This window comes from Somniosus microcephalus, chromosome 25, assembly GCF_052327205.1.
Source record: "Somniosus microcephalus isolate GS21.2 chromosome 25, FLI_Smic_1.0, whole genome shotgun sequence".
Lineage (NCBI taxonomy): Eukaryota > Metazoa > Chordata > Chondrichthyes > Squaliformes > Somniosidae > Somniosus > Somniosus microcephalus.
In genome coordinates, this window is record NC_141011.1 from 25,806,268 (window position 1) to 25,829,716 (window position 23,449).

General features: G+C 43.6%; 1 protein-coding gene across 4 annotated transcripts in view; it reads left to right on the forward strand.

Annotated features, from left to right (window-relative positions):
* The window catches only part of vps13d (vacuolar protein sorting 13 homolog D), a 260,231-nt gene that overhangs the window by 146,139 nt on the left and 90,643 nt on the right, over nt 1–23,449 (forward strand). For all 4 annotated transcript variants that reach the window (XM_085966919.1, XM_085966915.1, XM_085966916.1 and 1 more), the window contains 13 exons: nt 3,405–3,652; nt 6,196–6,387; nt 6,518–6,644; nt 8,567–8,709; nt 8,904–9,034; nt 9,908–10,083; nt 12,133–12,256; nt 13,207–13,442; nt 15,252–15,369; nt 17,235–17,398; nt 19,104–19,212; nt 19,692–19,868; nt 23,195–23,314. In XM_085966919.1, the coding sequence (XP_085823045.1) occupies nt 3,405–3,652; nt 6,196–6,387; nt 6,518–6,644; nt 8,567–8,709; nt 8,904–9,034; nt 9,908–10,083; nt 12,133–12,256; nt 13,207–13,442; nt 15,252–15,369; nt 17,235–17,398; nt 19,104–19,212; nt 19,692–19,868; nt 23,195–23,314 (2,065 nt within the window). The remainder of the gene's footprint in view (nt 1–3,404; nt 3,653–6,195; nt 6,388–6,517; nt 6,645–8,566; nt 8,710–8,903; nt 9,035–9,907; nt 10,084–12,132; nt 12,257–13,206; nt 13,443–15,251; nt 15,370–17,234; nt 17,399–19,103; nt 19,213–19,691; nt 19,869–23,194; nt 23,315–23,449) is intronic.

Consider the following 23,449-nt stretch of genomic DNA (forward strand, 5'->3'; position numbering starts at 1 on the left):
GAAATCCCCAAAATGTTTTGGGTGTAAGTTTATGATATGCAACCTTCTAAAACTTTTTCTGTGCAATCTTCAGAACATGAAGCAACACTTAGTCACTGAATACAAAAATTCTAGTTCTGAAGAAGGGCCTGGCTCGAAATAATTTGACCTTCTGTTTTCTCCACAGATGCTAACTGACCTCCTGTTTACAGTAGTGCAGGTTTTTAAAATTAAAATTCCAGTGCTGAATAACAAAAAGTCACGCAGTTGACAGAGGGGGTGCATTATTTTAATCTCTCTGCCAAGAGCTCTTATTTCAAATAGAGACTATTCTTGTATACTTATTAGTGGAAGTGTGTTGCAATAATGAAGGAATCCCAACCAGAGGGACACTGGGTGATGCAGCGCATGCAAGCACTGCTCGGTCACTTCCAAGGCCTGAGTTTAAAATCAGCCCAGAGTGATGAGTTTAAAAAAAAAAATCAGACTCCCTGCCAGTTCTAAGTGAAATAGCTTTTGCTATTCTCAATCCAGTTCAAAAAAATCCTCAACATTAGTCATAGGCTTGCACTAAATTTTCACCGAAATGGTGTGGGAAATGCCATATGCTACAGAAGGGGGACACTATGAAATTGGAGTCAAACCACATTGTAAGGGCATAGTAATGGGGACTTTACTCTGCATCTAATCCATGCTATACCTGACCTGGGTTGCTTGATGGGGCAGTGTAGAGAGAGCGTTGCTCTGCAGCTAACCCTTGATTAGAGTTTTTCCCTGGGAAGTTTTCAATTATTTTAAAACATTACATTTTCTGCACACAAATTGGAGCAAATTCATTGTTGCCAAGCTCGGCAAAGGCACTTCTTACTGCTTATATCGTTTTTAAATTTGATTTTATTTAAAATAACAATTGGCACCTGTGTACGCACGGGGTACTCGCCTGTAAGCCCAATGGAAGTGCCGGTTTCTTGCATGCACTGCGCATGCGCGGGAAACCGGCACTTCCATTCCCCTGAAAGCAGGGGTTAAGAGGTCGAACGCGTGCACGGGAGAGGCTGCGCGTGCGCATCGAACTTACATTTTTTTTTACAGGTTTTCCCGGGAGGGTAAGTCTCCAGAATTTACACATTTAAAAAGCAGGCGTAAGGCCTGCTTTTTACAAGGTAAGTGGTGAATTAATAAAATTAAAACATTTTTTCCACAGGTTTATTATTTTTAAATACAAGTAGACTATCCTTTATCCGAAAACCTTGGGACCAGCTGAGTTTCGGTTTTTGGAATTTTTCGGATTTCAGAAGGTATTGGGAAATTTGTCGGGGTCGGCGGGGGGTTGGGGTCGGGGGTGGGGGTCGGCGGGGGGGTCGGGTGGGGGTCGGCGGGGGGTTGGGGTCGGCAGGCGGTCGGGGTGGGGGAGAAAAGAATATCGGACGGGCTGCTGCAGCTATCGGACAGGCCGCTGTATTGTCGGGTTCACTCTCCCGGTACCTCCTTCACACTGCCCGGCTCGGCCTGCAATCTCCTACCCAGGAGGGAACTCTGTGACCCTCTGCCCTGCTCAGCGCAAGTCGTGCGCCACTCTGGTCATGTCGTGCGCACGACTTACGCTGAATGAAAAAACTTTCGGTTTTTAGAGGTTTTCGGAAGTTCGGATAAAGGATAGTCTACCTGTAATTTAAAGCAAGGTAAGTTTATTTTTAGCCCCGTTAGAAAATAAAATTATTTTTTTCAAAAATTTTAAATTGTTTAAAATAGTTATTTCATGTAATTTATAGTTTATTTTAAAAATGTGATTTTTTTTTTTTTTTTTTTAATTTGATTTAGTGATGTTTTGGGGCCCGTAGTATTTCTAAGTTTTGACAGCTCTTCCTGTCAAACTTATGAATGGAGCATTCCCTGCTCCGATTGGCTCCCCATGGCCCACGTGATCCCAGGGGACGCATCGAACTAACTGCGCCCCTAAGATAAGCGAGCACTGCGCGCCGGCAGCTGGAGCAGGCCCCGGATCGGAATTCCACGCGGGCCCACAGCACAACGGCCGGCGCGCTAGGTAAGTGCAGGTCGGAGGCTTGCAACCACGGGAAGCTCCCGACCCGAATTTCTGGGCCAATAAACCTCATCAAATGAAAGAGATACATAGAATCACAAAATAAGTTTGGATGAAGACAGCCCTTCAACCCATTTGATCTCACTCTTTCAGAAAACCAGTCTTACAGATTTCACATTATAGGAACCAGCTGTTTCTTAAATGAGTCATGTCCAGGCCTCACCACCTCTTCCTGGCAATGCATTCTAGATGTTATCACCTATGTAAAGAAATACTTCCTGATGTCTGCCCCAAATTTACCTTTCACAACCCTGAATCAGTGCCGTCCTGTCCTGTTGCTCTGGTGTATCTGACATTATTGTTTCAGGTTTCCTTTATTATCCTGTTATTTCGTATACTGCTGTAAGATCCCTTGAAGCTTCTGTTTTCGAAACTGAAGAGCACCAGCTTGTCACATCATTCCTTAAAGCTTTACCGTGTAATGCCAGGGATTAGTTTTGTTGGTCTTGTCTACACTGCCCTTAGGGCCTGGATGGCTCCCTTGTGTCATGGCTACCAGTACTGTGTGCAGCACGCCTGGCCAGGGCACCGAACAGCTTCAGCACAACCTCCGATTTCAACTCGACGTCAGGGGACTTGAAATCAAATCTTGGGAGACTCGCAGCAATCCAGAGATGTTGCAACATCTCTCAATTTTCAGGAGAAAATCAGTAAAACATGAAACCTCTGTGCTTGATGCTATCATTGGGGGTACAAGTTTAGTTTTTCTTCATATCATTGAATCCTTTACTTTGATGAACACAAAAAATGTCACCAAATTAAGGCATAAACCTATTCATAGTTTGGCGTATAAGGGAAATTAACTGTCTATGTAACAAATATTCCTTTGAAACTAACTTTGGTAACAGGATTCTATTGTTTGACAGATATTTCAAGAGTTTCAAGTGCAGCCAGCACCTCCACTTTAAAATTCTCATCCTCGTTTAAATCCCACCGTGACCTTATCCCTCACTATGGCTGTAACCTCGTCCAACCAAACAACAACTCCTCCCTGCTCTACTGGCTCTGGCCATCTTATGCATTCTCCCCCTCCACCCTTTTCTCCACTTTTGGTAGCCGTGCCTTCAGCCAGCTAGGCCTCGCGCTTTGGAACTCCCTCTGCTCCTTAAAGGCCCTCATTAAAACCCAACCCCTTGGACCAGCCCTTCCTAACATCACCTCCTTTGTCATCTTTGTCTGATTTAAACCTCTGAAGGTCGTTGGGATTATTTTTTGTTGCCATTAAAGGCCTTTTATAAATGCAGGTTGTTGTTGTAGTAGTAAGAGTGTAGGAATGTAGCTGTAGTTTTGAGAGTAAAATTTTTTTTGTTATTTCTTGTAGATATTGTGTGGCAGTTAAGAAGGAGAACTACCCCGATTACCTGCCCTTAAATTTGATGTCCGGCAATGCTATGCAGGTTTACCGACAACCAGGTCACACTGTCTACTTGTTGCCCACCCTTGTCCTGACAAACCTACTACCCTGTGAGCTTTCCTACTATGTCAAAGGCACCTCCATCAATGGGCCATTGAAACGAGGGAAAGATGCTGTGCTGCACACAGCTGACACGTCTCAGAACATCGAGCTTGGTAAGACCTCTAATTGTTATGTCCTTTTTGCCTCTCACTAACCTTAAATGCAGAGGGCATCTTGTCAAATTGTTAAAGGGCAAAATAGGCTGCGCCTTATATTCTGCAGAAGTACTTTTCGGAGTTTCTGTAACATAGTTGCATAAATGTCGTCTTGTGTGCATTGAAAGAATGGGGGGTAAAAAACAGGCTGCAAATACGCATCCGGTCTCATCATCTGGAAGAGAAACAAATAGTGTATGTTTATAGGTAGAGACCCTACATCTGAAGAAGTGTATTCCACTCAAACGTTACCTTGCCTTTCTCTCGCAGATGCTGATGGATCTGCTGTGCATTTCCAATATTTGTAGGTTTTCTTTTTATATCTATATTGTGCTTGGCTTCTGAAATTAAGTTGGAGTACATCGAGGTAAGTTTGACCCAACAAATCTACAGTAAATGGAACGGGCCATCACAAGTATGTTATGTCTGTGTTTAAGTTATGTTCCGGATAGGAAACGGGATCGGTAGCATAGTAGTTATGTTACTGGACTAGTAATCCAGAGGCCTGGACTAATGATCCAGAGACATTAGTTCAAATCCCACCACGGCAGCTGGGGAATTTAAATTCAGTTAATTAAATAAATCTGGAATTAAAAGCTAGTATCAGTAATGGATTGTCGTAAAAACCCATCTGGTTCACTAATGTCCTTTAGGGAAGGAAATCTGCCCTTCTTACCTGGCCTGGCCTATATGTGACTCCAGACCCACAGCAATGTGGTTGACTCTTAACTGCCCTCTGAAATGGCCTAGCCTAGCAAGCCACTCAGTTGTAACAAACCGCTACGCAAAATAATAATAAGAATAAAACCGGACGGATTACTTGGACACAACAACGGCACACCTAGCCCAGTCCACCCTGCAAAGTCCTCCTCACCAACATAGTCATACATAGTTATACATAGTCAAAGAATCATACCTTTCAGCCAATGTCACCATCACCATCCCTGGGTATGTCCTGTCCCACCAGAGGTGGCGGCACAGTGGTATACAGTTGGGAACGAGTGGCCCTGGAAGTCCTCAACATTGACTCCGGAACCCATGAAGTCAAGCATGGGCAAACCTCCTGCTGATGAATCAGTACTCCTCCATGTTGAACACCACTTGGAAGAAGCAAGGACACAGAATGTACTCTGGGTGTACAGAGGTGAGATGAGAGTGACTGTCTTGACATCAAGGCAGCATTTGACCAAGTATGGCATCAAGGAGCCCTAGTAAAACTGAAGTTAATGGGAATCGGTGGGGAGGGACTCTCCATTGGCTGAAGTCATACCTAGCACAAAGGAAGATAGTTGTGGTGATTGGAGGTCAATCATCACAGCCCCAAGACATCACTGCAGGAGTTCCTCAGGGCAGTGTCCTAGGCCCAACCATCCTCAACTGCTTCATCAATGACCTTCCCTCCAACATAAGGTCAGAAATGCGGATGTTCGTTGATGACTGCACAGTGTTCAGTGCCATTCGCAACTCCTCAGATAATGAAGCAGTCCATGCCCGCATGCAACAAGCCCTGGACGACATTCAGGCTTGGGCTGATAAGTGGCAGATAACATTTGTGCCACACAAATGCCAGGCAATTACCATCGCCAAATCCCCCACCATCAACACCCTGGGGATCACCATTGACCAGAAACTTAACTGGACCAGCCACATAAATACTGTGGCAACAAGAGCAAGTCAGAGGCTGGGTATTCTGCGGCGAGTGTCTCACCTCCTGACTCCCCAAACCTTTCCACTATCTACAAGGCACAAGTAAGGAGTGTGATGGAATACTCTCCACTTGCCTGGATGAGTGCAGCTCCAACAACACTCGAGAAGCTCGACACCATCCAGGACAAAGCACCCCATCCACCACCTTAAACATTCACTCCCTCCACCACCGGCATACCGTGGCTACAATGTGTACCATCTACAAGATGCACTGCAGTAACTCGCCAAGGCTTCTTCAGCAGCACCCCCCAAAACCGCGACCTCTTCCACCTAGAAGGACAAAATAGGCTGCACCTTCTATTCTGCAGAAGTACTTTTCAGAGCCCCACACCAGACTTGAACGAATATTCTGGGTGTACGTTAAAGCTCACGTGACGCGATTCAAAGAAGCGTAGAGTTTTTTCCTGATGTCCTGGCCAACAATACTCCCTCAAACAGTACCACTGAAACAAATGAACGAATTGGTCCTTCACCTCGTTGCCATTTGTGGGATCTTGTGTGCATAATGGTTGCAGCATATGTCTACATAACACTCGTGAGCTTTTTGAAGTAACTCATTGTATATAGAGTGCTTTGCGTCATGCTAAAACACTATATACAATAGAGGCAAGTCTTTTTCTAAATGTGATATCCCTGGATGTATAAACAAACTAAAATCAGACACAAATACCATAAGTAGTGTTGTTGTTTGAGCAATTTATTTCAGAATACTTCAGTTACTCTCCAGGGGTAATTTAAGTGTAAAAAATTCTTCCTGTTTTCAAAACGCTTTTTAATCACAATTTTCTTGTCAGGAATTACACTAGAAAACTTTTCCGTGTGCAAGGAACTCCTAATACCCGCAGGAACCACTAACTATCATGTTCGTATGCGTCTCTATGACACCAAAAAGCGCCTGCTGAACCTGAGCATTCGGATTGTGTGCAGAGCAGAGGGCTCCCTCAAGATACTCATTTCTGCACCGTACTGGCTCCTCAACAAGACAGGTTAGAAAAAGAGTTCAAATTCCAAAGTAAAAATAGATGCATGATGTAATGCTGCATATTTTCAGAACTGCAAGTGGTGCACAGAAATCAATGGTCTGAAGAGTTCTGCTTTATTCCCATCTTTCTTCAGGGCTGCCATTAATTTTTCGACAGGACAATGCCAAGGCTGATGCAGCAGGACAGTTCGAGGAGCATGAGCTTGCACGAAGCCTCAGCCCCCTCCTGTTCAGCTTTGCAGACAAGGAGCAACCTAACATGTGAGTAAAAGATGCAATAGTACACATCCCAGGTTCATCTGATGTCCACAAACTGACGATTGTGAATTTGGGTAGTTTGTAATTATGGAGAGGATCTATCCTGTCCTTAACCTTTGTAAAAGCTCCTTCGACAGCACCTCCCAAACCTGCAAACTCTTCCACCTAGGCGCATGGGAACACCACCACCTCCAGGTTCCCCTCCAAGTCACACACCATACTGACTTGGAAATATATCGCCGTTCCTTCATCATCGCTTATCCTTATGTGGCTAGGTGTCAAATTTTTTGTCTTAAAATATTCCTGTGCAGCACCTTGGGACGTTTTACGACGTTCAAGGCGCTATATAAATACAAGTTGTTGTTGTTGTTGCTGGGTAGAAATCCTGGAACTCCCAACCTAACAGCACTGTGGGAGTACCTTCGCCACACAGACTGCAGCAGTTCAAGAAGGTGGCCACCTTTTCAAGGGCAATTGGGGATGGGCAATAAATGCTGGCGTTGCCAGCGATGCCCACATCCCATGAACAAATTTTAAAAGTTTTAAGTTTTGAGATGCTGGGAATTACAAGAAAGATTTATCTGTGTGAAATATATCTGTGTGTCTGAGTGAATCTTGGATGTAGATCTACAAATGGGGCACTGTAGATGGGCAGATGCCCTTGTTCCAAAATGCCTGTATTCCTTCTCTTATGAAACCAACCCTCTTTACCTTGTAACTCTAACTTTGCAATTGTACAGATTTACAATTCATTTTCATTTTCTTAAACTTACATACACACTTGCCTCGTGCCTTCTCTCCTAAAGGTGATGATTAATGTTGGGGTATAGTTCCGTGGGTGCCAGCAACAGTTCTTGATGTGTGAGCATCAGCAGGTATCGCAGCTGCTTCCATTCTGCCCTCAACCAAGTACTTGCGCACTTTCCAGCAAGAGTTAGCAAATGGTGACCAGGACCAAGAATCTTGACCAATGGTCCTTCCCAATGGATACAACAATTTTACCCCACCCACTCCTGCCAAGGTTGAGATAGGTTATATCAGTACAGACCGGGGATCAAAGCTTCTTGGTCTGTATAACTCCATATTACACTACGAAATGGAATGCATGCAATTTATTCCTCCTTCTTCTTCCAGATTTCCATCTTTCCCCCACCTTTCGTACATCCTGAAGTAATTGACTCCTTTCTGTGATGCAGATTCGATGCTACTAGTCACCCTCCATACATAGCCCAATGGCTATTCTACCACTGTGAGCTGATATAATGACTATTGACAACTGTTTGACTACAGGGGAAATTGGAATCCTTACTCAATTTCCAAACAAGTCACCTTCAGCAGGGGTCACTGGATAGCAATCAAGACCCATTTGATTTTCACCTCTCTAACCAAGGGGTGCTGAGGCGAATTGCTGTGCCTCTATTGCTACCCAGGTTGAGATTATCTGACTCAAACTTGGTGCTTCATAGTCTCGGTCGCTCAGCTATTAGAGAAGCCCAGCATGTACTCTTCAATCTAGCTTTAAGAATCATCAACTTAAAAAGTTGGTTATGCTATGTACTTAAGGACAAGAAAGGGCTATCGGGTGATTAACACGCTCACTCCATTTTTTTGTTGGATTTAGCCCCATTACCCATCCTTCTTCTGCTCCACCTCCTGGGAGAGGCATAAAGCACAGATACCTGTAGCCAATTCAGGAAACCACAATGATCTACATTAAAAGCCATTTAACAATTTTGGGCCTACTTCAGTTTATCCAAATCCAGCTGTAATCGTATTTTCTTCTAATTTCCTGACACTACCACATGACTTAGTATCATCCGTGAATTTATGGTTGTTAAGTCTTCCAGGAAACCACCTCCTTCCAGTCTTACTGACTTGTGTGTGATTGAGTGGATTCATCCTCACATTGTCTCTGATCCCTGCAGGTGTACCATGCGGATTGGGAAGGGGATCCATCCAGAGGCAGTACCTGGTTGGTGTCAGGAGTTCTCTCCAGATGGAGGCAGTGGTGTACGAGCAGTGAAAGTGATTCAGTACGGGAACAGGCCAGGACTCATTTATAATATTGGTGAGTCTGAATAAAGTGCTTTACTGACCTAAAGGGAAAATCTTTAGGGGTTGAGGGGCAAAGCAGATCATCATACTTATAAACATAATAAAAGCACAGTCAGTAACAGATTTGGTCCAGAGACAACAATGGAGCTTGTGTAGCAATTACTATTTTTGGTTACTTGTGGTCTCCAAACATGCTTCCTATTTCAGGAATTGATATCAGGAAAGGTAGAGGGCGGTACAGAGATACCAACATTGTGACCTTTGCACCCCGATACCTACTGGACAACAGATCCTCCCACAAGCTGGCCTTCGCCCAACGAGAGTTCGCCAGAGGCCTGGTAGGAATGTGCTTCTTTATCGTTATGACAGCATGTCCCCTTTAAATTGACGTTTGCATTTTAAAATAGTGTGTTACTGGAACTTGCTACAAGGGATGTTATCATATGAACATTGAACACACTTATTGAATACCTCTCATCCGCTTAAATAGCCCCACTCTAAGTTTCGAATATCTAGACCTACACTTCAGTAAGGTACTGAGGGAATAATTCATTGTTGCAGGTGCTGTCTTTTGGATTAACCGAGGCCCTATCTGCCTGCTTTGGTAGATGTAAAAAAATACTATGCACTATGTGAAGAAGAGCAGGGAATTCCCCCCAGTGTCCTGGCCAATGTTTCTATCCCTCAGCCAACACCACCAGTTTAACCAGTCATTCATCTCAATTGCTGTTTGTGGGACCTTGCTGTGTACAAATTGGCTTGTGTTTGCCTATATACCAACAATGACTACACTTCAAAAGTATTTCATTGGCTTTGAAGCATTCTGGGATATCCTCAGGACCAATGTTCCCTTTAAGCAGCGCGGCCGCACTGCACTCTGGAGCTCCCGTGCAGCCGGCTCACCGGCGTTTAAATGCAAAAATCGTGCATGCATGGTTTAAAAAATAAAAAAAAAATTAGCAGCAACATTGCTCAGGACATGATGAAATGCTGTGTTAATGCAAGTTCCTTTCACCCCTCCTTTCTTCCTTTCCCCATTCTCACCCTCCTTTCCGAAACAACTCGAGAGCTTGAATGCCTCCCTTGTCTTGTTGACCAGAACTGGACACCAGACTCGAGGTGTGGCCTAGGCCCTGTTCAGTTTTCTGGGCCTGTTAGTAGAGCTCCCTGATTCACCCAACAGTATAATTAATTTGAACTTTCTTTTTCAGGGCACTCAAAACCCAGATGGTTACATTTCAACTCTACCCAGTGCCAGCGTTGTATTTCATTGGCCAAGGAATGATTATGATCAATTACTATGTGTGCGCCTGATGGATGTTCCCAACTGCACTTGGTCAGGGGGATTCGAGGTGAACAAGAACAACTCCTTCCACATCAACATGAGGTGAGAAATGTGATAACCTAGGTTATGGACCAGGATATCTCGTAGATAAACATAGATTCAATTGGCATTCAGAAACTGGTGATTCTGCTGTCAATGGCAGTGTGAGATGTCAGATTTGGCAGGATTACTCTGGCCTACCAACTCCTGTCTCACACTTTACAGCAGGAGTGTTCTATACAGGAAACTTTGTGATATCCGGGACCGAGCTGTTGCCATCCCATCAAAACTGCCGGACAACCAGCGCTAATATTAAAACATATGGAAGCTTTTGAGCTCCGTATCTAGCAACAAACTCTGTTGCTTAGCAACAGCTTCTAAACAGTTGGCCGTAGCTTGCAAGCGTCTCTGTAGCTAAGCAACAGCTTCAGCGAGACCTTGCAGAGCCTGACTGGTGGAAAAAGCAACGAAAAGAAAAAAAACTTACTGAACCGACTCCTGAATTTTGCCGGTGGCTCGAGCATTCCAGACAGTTAACCTCCAGATAAACCAAAGTTTCCTGTACTTTTGTGGGACACTTAGTTGCCCATAACGGAGCCTGTGGGACCCTGTTTGGAACGGCCCAGGCTCTTCTACTCTCTTCACTTCTCTTTGGTGAGTTGGAACTTATTTGTTTATTTTCCTTTCAATTTAAAGCTTTAGATCTACCACCTGTGAGCTCGGCCTCATTAGCTCCTGCTCCACTACCACTGGTGGAATAGTGGAAACACTGGGAGCTTGCTAACGGTGACCCAGTGTTTATTGCACTTTACACATCATTTATTGTTTGGATATTCTAGAATTTGTAGCAATTTGTGTTAACAGATGTGTGGATTGCAGTGTCATTGGCTCAGTTCACCCTTGTGAAGGAATTTTCTCCATGATGAGATGTTGCCAAGATCTGCCGTCTACTTTCTAGTGTTTGGGATTTCCTTTTGTATTATAACTTGAATTTTTAAATAGCTGGTGAACTTAAAAATGTTGTTTTCTGATTGGTGGAAAAGGACTGTGGAAATACATTCTGGCAACCAAAATAGTGGTGCAGAAGAACCAGATCTTTGTGGGTCATGGGCCACTGTTTGGAGACCTTTGCTGTACAGGTGCTGGGTTTGATCCCAGCCCCTGTAGTATAACTGGCCCTTTAGAGATTATTTTTTCACAATCTCCTTTACAAAAAGGGTTTAAATTAACATTTCTCTGGCACTCGTGGTTACAGACCAACGGCACAAATTTGAATTTTTTTCACCATTTACTGCATTTTCTATTAAGCTTAACCAGGCCTTTCAACATCTGTTAATATTTTTCTGCAGCAAGTACTGGTTAGGCCCTATGCTACTTTGTCTGTCATCCAGTAAAATTTATATACACTCCAGTCATTGTGATGAAACTGTGATGTGTTTACAAACCTGAATTTAAAAAAAGACTAATGTGCAGAACACAAAAGGCTTATTGATACTTGAATTATGCATGTTGGCAAGTACTGGATACCCTCCCCTATTAGCTTTGTGGGTAAATGCATTGTGTATTGTGGGATACGGACACAGCTTTGATCTCTAACTGAGCTACTCAATTTTAGCCACAATGACAATAAATGTGGTACATTTGGCCTCAACATCCCCAGACTAGTGAGTGGAAAATTGGCCAAGATTACCATTCCTGGGCCTCCTGCAGCAATTCCTGAGGGAAGTTTGTGCGTGTGTGAGAACAAAATCAAGGTTGGAGTTTAACCTCATGATCAAACATCCCATCTGCTCTCACTGTCCACTGTGTGTGAAGAATAGATATGTGGGCAAAATACTGCAGGACCTCTCCCCATGGAAGAATCATCCCAGCCTGAATCACCTTCAGAAAAGCAGGGGTAAGCAGACAAAATTAGAGAATCTTTTTTAACAAGAACTTTGAGTTCATGAGAGTTGGGTCTAACTGCCACATTCAGTCACAAAGACTTGATGTTGTATTCCTTTTACAGTGTCTGTTCTTTCTCATTTCTTGTCTTTTACTGTGTAACAAGCTGGCTGAAGTTTGTAGCCTTGGAGGGCTCTCTGACCCACTGATTGCTATTTTTTTTTGCAGAGATACTCAAGGCAACTGTCACCTCCTACGAGTGGAGATCACTCTGAAAGGAGCAACGTACCATATTGCATTCAGTAACTCTGAACAGCTGCCGCCACCATTCCGCATCGACAACTTTTCAGAGGTAAGTCACTATAGGCCATTTTTAACACAATACAGAGCTACAGTACAATTCACATTTTGCAATCACAGCTCCTCATAGATCCTGAAGGAGAAAGCACAAAACTAATTGCAAACAATTTATCTCCTCTGTGTGTAGTCACCACAAATAGGAGATGGCTCAACCTGCAGAAGTTTTATGTGTTAGACCTGTTAAGATTTATACAAAGTTGACTGGTTACGTCTACAGAACAAGTCAATCTTTAGACTTTTGGCACTTGGTTGGCTAGAAAACTGACCTTTGGAGGGAGTTTCAGCCAGTTGTTCCACCTCCAAAATGAATCTAACAAACACAGGGGGAAAAAAAGACAAGAAATGTATTTAACCTTTAAAAATTAAGTTAAGACAGTTGGGTTATATTAGCTAGAAATAACGTGACATTTAAATTAAAGTGAATGGTGAGAAAAGAGCACAGGCAAGCAAAATACACACAATGTTATTTAAAATTGCTTATATGTTTATGTTATTGGGTTAATATAACAGTGCTAAAATTATTCTCGACATTCAAGTCAATTTTTGGCCGTATTTGTTTCAGTATCACAGTATATGACTGCAAACATTATTAAAAAGTCATAAGGGAGACCAGAATCCCTGAACCGGCACCATTTTAAACTAGGTCGCTCAATGTGTAGGAACCCAGCATTGGTCGAGGGTAACTTCATTGTTCTTGTTACCATGGATTGAGTCCCAAGATCAAATCACCTTGAATTTACAGTGCTTCTGCTTTTGTGTTTCCACCTCTGATTTCTATTTGTTCATGGTAGCTTTGAAAGTGCTACGGTGTAACCATTTCTGCTGTCTGGCAGGTGCAAGCAGCTAGAGAACAGGCTGTTATACCAATGTCATGGAGTACTGAAACATGTGTTCAGCCTTCACAGCAAGTTCATGATCTCCCCTCTTTCTCTGTTGTATCAGGTTGCAGTTATTTTCAACCAACATGGCGTGGCAGAGCCAAGACTAAAGACCGAGGTAAAACCAGCCAGCTCACTGGATTATGCCTGGGACGAACCTGTCCTTCAGCCTTTCATCACGCTGACAGTGAAAGGGGCAGGTTCATCGGAAATTACCTGTGATATGAATGACTTCAAAGAGTCCAAACAGCTTTACTATGAAAATTTCATCTACATCGCTGCTACACATACCTTCTCTGGGTAGGCTTCAGATTTCTGTTGCCCGGAATTACATTTCCAGTCAGCTTTTTAATATTCTTTATTGGTTTTGATTAATTGGCTGGAACTTTAGGAGCATGAAGTGGTGGTCTCGAACTGTTGTCATGTGCTTTCAAAAGGCATTTTCAGCTAAAAGAAAGAAATGTATTGTTTCTATATTGTTGGCTGCATTTCAGTTTAGAGTCTAGAGTTCTAGAGGAAACAAGGGAATCTCCGACTCTAAGCTCAAATGCAGCCAACGATATTGCGCTACAGCTCACAGAAGTTATTTCCATAACTGTGTATTCAAAAACTGACCTCTTAGTGCGTGCTGAAGATAGATAATCAGAGAGAAGTGTGTAGTCAAGGTAGGTAGTCAGAAGGGAAGATTTTAAGAATAAGTCTTGCTGGAGAAGAAACCTACATCATTTTTGTTTTGAAAACGTTAAACAATTTAATGACTCCTGTGTTGTCTCTCCATTTCTTCCCATGCCAAGATCAACTTAGCTGGTGGAACAACGTGTTTGTGGTCTTGCAAAACTGTGCCACAGATTTACATGTTTGCACAAGTGACCGCGTACACAGTATCTTCCAGAGCGACGTCAGGCGACTCTCACACAAGAAAGCAAGAAAAGCCAAATGGAGTTTCAAAAGTGGTGAGGGGAGCTGACTGGAACAAAGTTTCCTACCTGCTCCTTGGCCAGTGAGCGGACTATTTCAGAGCTGATGGGGGAGAGACATGTAAATAAAGAGCCCAGATCTTCTGCAAAGCTAATGCTGCCTGGTTCTGGAGGAAACAAGAGAATCTCCAACTGCAAGCTCAAAGAGCCCAGAAAGCCTTTTAAAATAAGAGAGCAGCTTACACACACATTCTGAGAAATATGTTCAGATCCAAGTTATCTAGTTGCAGCGGAATCCAGTGCTTGGAAGACGAAAGGGATAAGTTTCCAACTTTGTGCTCCTGACAGGGAACCTTACCCACTGATGGCACATATTGGAAATTCAGGCACACACTGCACAATATTTTCTGAACATTAATTTAAATGGTCAGAATATTATATTCTGCGTGCTCATATTTCTGGTGTGTGTTGCCAGCTGGCAAGGTTCCCTGCGGGGAGCGTGAAGTCTGAAAAGTGCCCCATAATACTCTCTTCTGGTCACGGTTTAAAGGTCTTAAGTGACGTGAGTGTGAAATAATGAATTGTAGTGTCAAACAGTGTTTATAATTGTGATTCTTATACTCTTGATGGTTTCTGCAGTGTTATAACTAGCTTTATATTATAGCTAAAATATCCCATTGTTAATTTTAAACTATAGTGTGAGCTAATGTGTCAGCTGTGGCTCAGTTGGTCGCACTTTCATCTCTAAGTCTGAAGTTTGTGGATTCAAGCCCCGCTATAGAGACTTGAGCACAATCTAGGCTGACACGTCAGTGCACTGCCGGCGGTGCCGTCTTTCAGATGAGATGTTAAACCGAGGCCCCACCTGCCCTCTCGGGTGGAAAAATCCCCTGACACTATTTGAAGAAGAGCAGGAGAATTCGCCCAGTGTCCTGGCCAACATTTATCTTTCAACCAACAGCACCAAAACAGATTATCTGATCATTTATCTTCTTGCTGTTTGTGGCACCTTGCTGTGCACTGTTGGCTGCCGTGTTTCCTTACGTTAAATCAGTCACTCCACTTCGAAAGTATTTCATTGGCTGTGAAGCGCTTTGGGATGACCTGAGGTGGTGAAAGGTGCTCTATAGATGCATGATTGTTCTTAATCAAATCTGGCATGTTAAATTTGTGGGTTTTTTTTTTAAATCAGGCTCATGGAATCTTCTGGGAGGCCAGTTGCTCGAGGTTCAGGAAAGAAAAATATTAGATTTGCAGAATTAGTTCTGGATGTTGCCCCCAAAACTGGAAGAGTGATACTGAAGAAAAAGGTAAAAAAAAAAAAAATTACATCTGTGCAGAAATCTTATCTTAACTGTTGTTTTTTCCAACTGTGTTGCAAGGAACATTTTCAATGCAGTTTGCATTGAACAGAAGCTATAGATACAACCTATCAGTAAGACTGTAAATATGTTATACCCCTTCCAAAACACACGCGTGTACGTGTACTTTCCCCGTTCCTCTCCAGAAGATGTTGACACTTGCTGAGGTATGGTTCTACCTCTTCCGCAGCTATTCATCATAGAGGAGCCTAGACAGTGAGTAAGATCATAAGAAATAGGCGTCGGCAATTCGGCCCCTCGAGCTTGCTCTGCCATTCAATAAGATCATGGCTGATCTTCTACCTCAACTCCACTTTCCTGCCCGATCTCTATATCCCTTGATTCCCTTAATATTCAAAAATCTATCAATCTCTGTCTTGAATATACTCAACGACTGAGCCTCCACAGCCTCTGGGGTAGAGAATTCCAAAGATTCACCACCCTCTGAGTGAAGAAATTGCTCTTCATCTCAGTCCTAAATGGCCGACCCCTTATTCTGAGACTGTGACCCCTGGTTCTAGACTCCCCAGCCAGCGGAAACATCCTCCCTGCATCTACCCTGTCAAGCCCTGTAAGAATTTTGTATGTTTCAATGAGATCACCTCTCATTCTTTTAAATGCCAGAGAATATAGACCTAGTCTACTCAATCTCTCCTCATAGGACAATCCCCCCATCCCAGGAACCAGTCTGGTGAACCTTTGTTGCACTCCCTCTATGGCAAGTATATCCTTCCTTAGATAAGGCAGACTGGCATGTTGGCAGACTGCTTAACCATGGAGAATATAACAGCTGAGCCCAATTCTATTCTAACTAGATAGCAATCTCTCCCCCTTCCCAGCCCAGGGCACCGATGTCAATTGTAGCACTACTTCACAGATCAGCTAATTCAGCACAGACCAAGGATTGTACTGAGGATCGCCTTGGTCTGTATGTCTTGGCAGCATACCAGGCAGCGACGTTATAAACTGAGCCTCTGAAGGAGCCAGTTTTAATTTATTTTTAACTATTCTGTTAGCCACTCATTGCTGGCGGGGATATGCATTTTTATTCTGTATACAAGGCTGTATTTGGTGGAGAGGAGAGGAATAATGGTCTTTGCTGGATTCAGTCACAGGCACTTGCATCTGAGAGTTGTTGATAGGATGAGGGAGTTGAGAACAGCAGCAGGACGAGTGGAACAAAACCAATATAGCAGTTATAGGCCTGTTAATAAAGAGTTGATCAGGTTGGTACTGAGGGGAGACCTACAGTAAACAGAAACTTTTTAAAAGATCTAAGCTTTGTAGCTTAAGATTGCATGTCCTGTGAGAGGTAGTGCACAGAGAATCAGTAGTCCTGTGCTCCTGTTTACTTCAAGCTTAATTGAAAGCTCCAGCCGCGTGGTTCGGGGTGTGTAAGAATTCCCTGATGGCTTAGGGGGAAGGGGAGATAAGTCGAGGTTCCTACTCCTGATCACAATCCAGTGATTCCCTTCTGGAATGCACATGTGTATGATCGTTGATTGAGGACAGGATTTAGCTTGGCTGCAATGTCCTTCATGGTTGGATAGCCAATTGGAACAAGTGTAACAAGCCTTGTACATGAAGAATGACCAGAAGGTACTAGAGGCAACCAGTGCCCTGAAACTATAGCCCAGTAAGTGTAGATGCTAGGAGGGGTCAGGAAAAAATATTGCAGTTAAACTAAATTTATTGCTTGACAGAAATATTTTGTTATACTTCGCTTGTGTTAAGTCACAGTTATAGTATATGTCTTGTTCAGTACTTTAACCTATAACCCATACTAAAATTCTGCTTCAACTTTGTAAATCCAGGAACCAGGTAAAAGATCACAGCTTTGGCGCATGACTGGCAGTGGGATGTTATGCCATGAAGGCTCTTCTCCTCCTCATAACCCCAACAAACCCTCCTCCAGTAGACAGCCAAACTCTGGATTGGTCCTGGACATTGCAGGCTTGGCTGCCGTCACTGACTACAGGTAAACTAGGGCAAGGTGAACCAGGGGAAGAAGACATTCCTGTTTAGTCACCTATAGAGTGCATGTTGGGTGATAGGAGTTTAAGTTTTAACATTCTGATGGGAAATAAAAGCATCCAGATTTTGTGAGCCATTAAAAGGCTGTGCGGAACTGTAAACCATCTTCTTGTGTTATCTAAGTAGAAAATTCATCTCCTTCACAAGTGTCAACGGTTCAACAATGACACAAAGATTCAAGATTTGATTCCCAATCTGATCATTATCCAGTGATACAACAACAACTTGTATTTATATAACGCCTTTAACGTAGTAAAACGTCCCAAGGCGCTGCACAGGAGTATTTTAAGACACAAAATTTGACACCAAGCAACATAAGGAGAAATTAGGGCAGGTGACCAAAAGCTTGGGCAAAGAGGTAGGTTTTAAGGAGCGTCTTAAAGGAGGAAAGAGAGGTAGTGAGGAGGACAGGTTTAGGCAGGGAATTCCAGAGCTTAGTTCCTAGGCAACAGAAGGCACTTGATAGTGACATCAATTTCTGCTTTACTTGTAGGGGCGTATTAGGGGAATTAATAGTTTCCCAATATGGCTCTTAATTTACATCAGCCCTCTATGTTGCCTTTAATAAATCAAGTAGAGTGCGAGGATGACACAATATTCCAGTGTTTTGCTTGATTACCTTTGGGGATTGGAGTATTTAGGAAAATCTTTTCCTCGGGACGTTAAATAGATGTCTACAGTAAGGGACACTGTACATAATCTGTGAAAGGACTAGACTGTATTGGAGAAATGGCCTTTTCTTGATGGTTCTAGAACATCTTGCTGAATTTGCCCTGGCACAGTTCAGTGCTACAGTGTGGTCTTCCAAGGCTTTCCCACATACAGGAAACTTTCTGGTATCCGGCACTGACTGGACCGAGCTGATGCCGGTCGATCAACACTGCCGGAGAAACGAGCGCTAATGTTTAAACATACGGAGCTCCGAGCTCCGTCTGAAGCAACAAACCTGTTGCTTAGCAACAGCTTCAAAACAGCCGGTGCAGCTTGCAAGCGTCTCTGTAGCTAAGCAACAGCTTCAGCTAGATGCTTGCAGAGCTACAAATAGAGAAAAAAAGCAACGAAAAGTTTAAAAAAAAGTTATCTGAACCGACTCCTGAATTTTGCCGGTGGATAGAGCATTCTGGATATTTAACCTCTGTTTAAATGAAAGTTTCCTGTAATGAGATTCCAATCCAGCCATCCCACATCGTCCTAGTTTTTCTCTCCTCCTTTGAAAGCGATGAATCTTGCGCTGTCAGCACTCCAGTTCCTCAGCCAAGTGACCATTCTTCAATTTTTATTGATTGCAGGCTGGCTATTCAGCGGTTGATGGGGATGCATCACAGCTTAACTTGAACCTGTTATTTCCCAATGTCCACACTTGCTCAGTCTGGCAGGAATCACTGAATTGCAATTGGGAGCAGAAACCCCCAACTAACTTTTCCCTCATTAGTTCAGGGAAGCTGCGAGACCAATTGTTACGGCCCAGATGTCACCCTGATTTCACACCGACTGGGTATTGAGCCTGAGATTTTCTATTCTGTCATTTATTACTACATCGGGCAGTATATTTATCCATTAGGCCAACAAGAAAGCGCTTTATATTAAGTTGCACAGTGTGTATGGGAATTTGTATATATCATTTACCCCTCACTTTCTGTCTGTTGCAGATATGAGCCACTCATGCTGAAAAAGCCAGAGCGGCGTCGCAACAGTACACAGACATGGTATTTCCGAGATGGCCGAATGAGCTGCAGCATGCCAAGAATGGTAGTACAGGTAAAAACAACAGCCGTGGCAGAATAAACCTTCACACCATCCTATTTCACCCACCAATAAGTGGCTTTGCAACCGACTCAGTAGAGTCACTTTGGCTCTATCTATCCTCACAGTCTGCATAATGAGAAAATGAGATGGGTGGGGGGGGGGAGGGAGGTGGAAAAGTCACGCTGGACGATTTCAAGATGTCCCTTATTGTTGATGGGTGAGCGGGATTGGTGCGGGTTCAGATACTTTAAGCAGCAAGTATATACGTTTGTGGAATTATCAAGGGATGTTGCCGCATGCCACGCATTCGAGCTACACATGGGTGCTTTGTTGCTAATCTGCACCCATACTCGACCCATATGTGCTCAGCACGTTAACCAGGTACAGGGTGGGAATATGCTCTGACCTTTTTCCTCGCACCCTTTTTAATGCGCTTGTGAGGGTATTGATTGTCAGTGAACTGTATCTTGAATCTGTGCTCATTTATCTAGACAACGAAAGGCATTTCAGGCTTATACGATGGAGCAGAGGTAGTACTGGGTCCAGAACCTTCGCTTGGCCTGGAGCCAGTTCCAGTCGAGCAGCAGTTCATAAACCAGAAGATGAGACCTGGTTCAGGAGTTCTGTCTTTGCGCGTCATTCCTGATGGTCCAACACGAGTGTTGCAGGTAATCTGCTGCCTATTAGATAGCAAACAACTCAACTAAAATGTAAGATTAGTTAATCAAACATCATCATCAAACCTGCTGACAAAGAGGGCACTGTTGTCATATGGTAGAAGATAATTTTTGTGGCTGAGGCTGATGACCACTCCATCTGCCTCTGGATCATGACTCCACTACCAAACACTAAAACATAATTTCCCAGACTATTAACAGTTTTATTTCTTGAGGAGATCGCCCCCCCACTGCCTCCAACTTTGTTATTCTCAAACCCGATACAGGGTATTTCAACCTCCTCGTCAAAATACATAAACAGGACTCCCCCAGTAGACCAGTTGTTTGAACCTGCTCCTGTCGCACGAATCTAATTTCTTCTTATCTTGAGTCTATTCTTCCACACCCCTCCCCCTTGTCCAGTCTCTACCCACCTATACCAACGACTCTTCTGACACCACCTGCCACTTTGATAATTTCAGGTTATCTGACGTCAATCACCCCTTCACCATGGACATACAACCTCTCTAAACCTCCACCCATTACCAAACAGCGGTCCAATCAGTTCCCATTCATCACCACCCTTCTCTCCACTTGAACAACTACTCCTTTAACTCCACTTCCTCAGGTAAAAGGTGTCTCACTAGGATCCCAATTACGTCCTAGCTGTGCGTTTGTTTATTGAGATATGTGGAACACTCTTTATTCCATTGCTGATTATGCCTCCTTCTTGACCATTGCCTCCATTACATTGACAACTGTCAGTACTGCTTCCACCCCTGGTCTAATCTTGAGATTTTCAATTTCCACCCATCCCTCAGCTTTACATAGTACATCCATGACTCTTCCTGGACTTCTCTTTTTCCATCTGGCAATGGGTTTTCCACAAACATCTATTACTGACTCCCGCAAATACCTGGACATACATCGTCCTACCATAGTTTCTGTAAAGACTCCATCCCTTTCTCCCTGTTTCTTTATCTTTTTTGCGTTTGGTCTGATGACTCCACTTTCCTTGTCAGAACTTCTAAAATGTTCTACTTTTTCCTCAACCAAGGATTCCCTGCGACAGTGGTCGATAAGACTCCTGGTCATATTTGCCCCATTTCTTGTACCTGTGGTCACATCCCCTACTCTCATGGAAACAAGATCCTTTTTTTCCTCGCTGTCTACCCCATCAGCCTCTGCATTCATCAGATTACTTGTCATTCTGTCTACAAAATTCCACTGCCAAGCGTAGCTTCCCTGCGTTCTTCACCATTCTCTCCAGGATGCCCTTGTTTACTCTTCCAGAATCCCAACTTCCAGCTGCCCTTCCTCAGCATCTTCACATGCAACAGCAGCAGATACAACACTTACTTATTCAACTGCTCCTACGCTAAAGACCAGGGTTCCAAACATTCCTTCAGTGTGAGACGCAGTGGGCTGGATTTTCATTGAGGAGGCGGGTAGGAGGCGGGACTACAACTTTCGGGGTTGTAGTCCCGCCTCCATCGAGTTGTAGCCAATCCACGCGATTTTGACTTGATTGACCTGGTTAAGCCCAGATTGACATTTCATCTGTCAAGACCTTTTGACAGATGAAATATCAGTGTTTCACAGCTGTTTGAAGCTATCAAATGCTGACAATCTGTACTCTAAGTTAATTCCTTCCTCTCAGGATGATTTAGAGATCTCTCCGGAACAGAAAGCTGAATGCTGCAATTTTTGACAGATCGCGGCCATTCTGCTTTCTGTGCCGGTGAGATGAGGGACTCCCGAGACCTGAAGGAAGGAAGGCTGTAAAGGTAAGTAAAACTTCTTTAAACACACCAAACACACTTACCTCTGCACTCATGCACCCATCGCTCACCTGAACACCGGACACCTCGAACTCGCCAAGCCCTTCATCCCAACGGCCCACCTCGCTAACTTGCCGTGGTTTGGAGCTGTCGGGAATCCCACACTTCACCAATGAAAATAGGGATTAGGCTAAAAACTGCCTGTTAACTACCTGTTAACAGGCAGTTAATTGGCACTAATCCCCTTCCCGCCTCGGGGAGGCGGGGTCCCAGCGCGGGTCGGGTACCCGCCTCTTGAAACTGGCATGGAGGCGGGTTGGCGGCGGGATGGGTTCGTGCACCCCCCCCCCCCCCCCGATTTCAGGATTTTAACCCCCCACATGCCTCCAATCCCGCCTCCACAGCTCAATGAAAATCCTGCCCAGTGTATTTCCTCCAATCTAGCACTGTAATAATAATTCCGTTTCTGCTGCTCATGATGTGGTCTCCTCTACATTGGGGTACCCAAATATAGATTAGTTGACTGCTGTGCCAAACACCTGGGTTCCATCTACAAGTGTGACCCTGACCTTCCTGGGCTTAGCACTTTAACCACTCTGCCTCACTGGCTTTGGGCTTCCGTACCGTTCCAAATTCAGGAATAGTTTGTCCTCTTTTCCTGGCCACTAACTTCAGATCTTAGCATCATTCCCATTTTCTTTACAGCTTGGGCTATTGGTGACATGGGTAAGCTTGTCTGTTCCAAACAGACAGGAAGTACGTTGATGTTTTTGGTACAAACCTTTTGTCCGAACATAGTTCTGACCCAGGTTGTTGGCCTGTTTTTCTCTCTCTCCATAACTGACGAACCAGTATGTGCTTTCAGCAGTTTCTGTATTTCCCTCTTTTTTTTCTTTGTATGGCCCTCTTTTGTCTTTTTCATCTTTGCATGTTCTTTTAATGTCTTTCCATTGCTTCACTGAGTTGATCTTTTATATCATCTATCAGTTTTCTATTAAATAGGCTGCAGGTCAATCAATTAATTACTTCTTCTCTGTTTGGAATATCAGTAGTTTCTATCTCACCATCTCTTTTTGTCCTCAACCCTCCTGAAATGCTTATACGATAGCAAAATACTGCGGATGCTGGAAATCCAAAATAACAACAGAAAACACTGGAAAAACTCAGCAGGCCAGGCAACATCCATGGAGAGAGAAACGGAGTTAATGTTTCAGGCCGACCCGAAACGTTAACTCTGTTTCTCTCTCCACTGATGCTGCCTGGCCTGTTGAGTTTTTCCAGTGTTTTCTGTTGTCACTACTGAAATGCTTGTTTATCTTTCAGTTTTGAATTCTGACCAAGGATTATACCCAAAACATTAAACTGTCCTTTCCCTTGGTGCTATCTATGCCAGCATGTTCTGCTTCTGTGTAAGATTAGTTTGTGGATTTCCCATAAATCTTGAATGGCAAATTTGTTTTCATTTATCTATTTGTAATAATGAAATTACACAGATCCCATTGACCCGATCAGTGATTTTAATTTAGTTGGTCTTCTGACCAATTTGGCTTGTTACAGATTACTGACCTACAGCATCGCAGAACCAATCGCTCCCTCACAGGAACTGAGGACTGTCCAATGGCAGAAATCGGTGAAATTCGGAAGTTAAAGAACTTGGAAGCTGAACAAGAGTTAGAGGTCTGTGAGTGTTTCATTCCCGTTTTTCCTTGTAATCTGCAAAAGCCCCATTTTGATTCTGTGTTCTCTGAGACATTTCCAAAACATTTCTTTCTGTCAGGCAAATATGAGCATGAAAATCTAGTGGAAAAATTC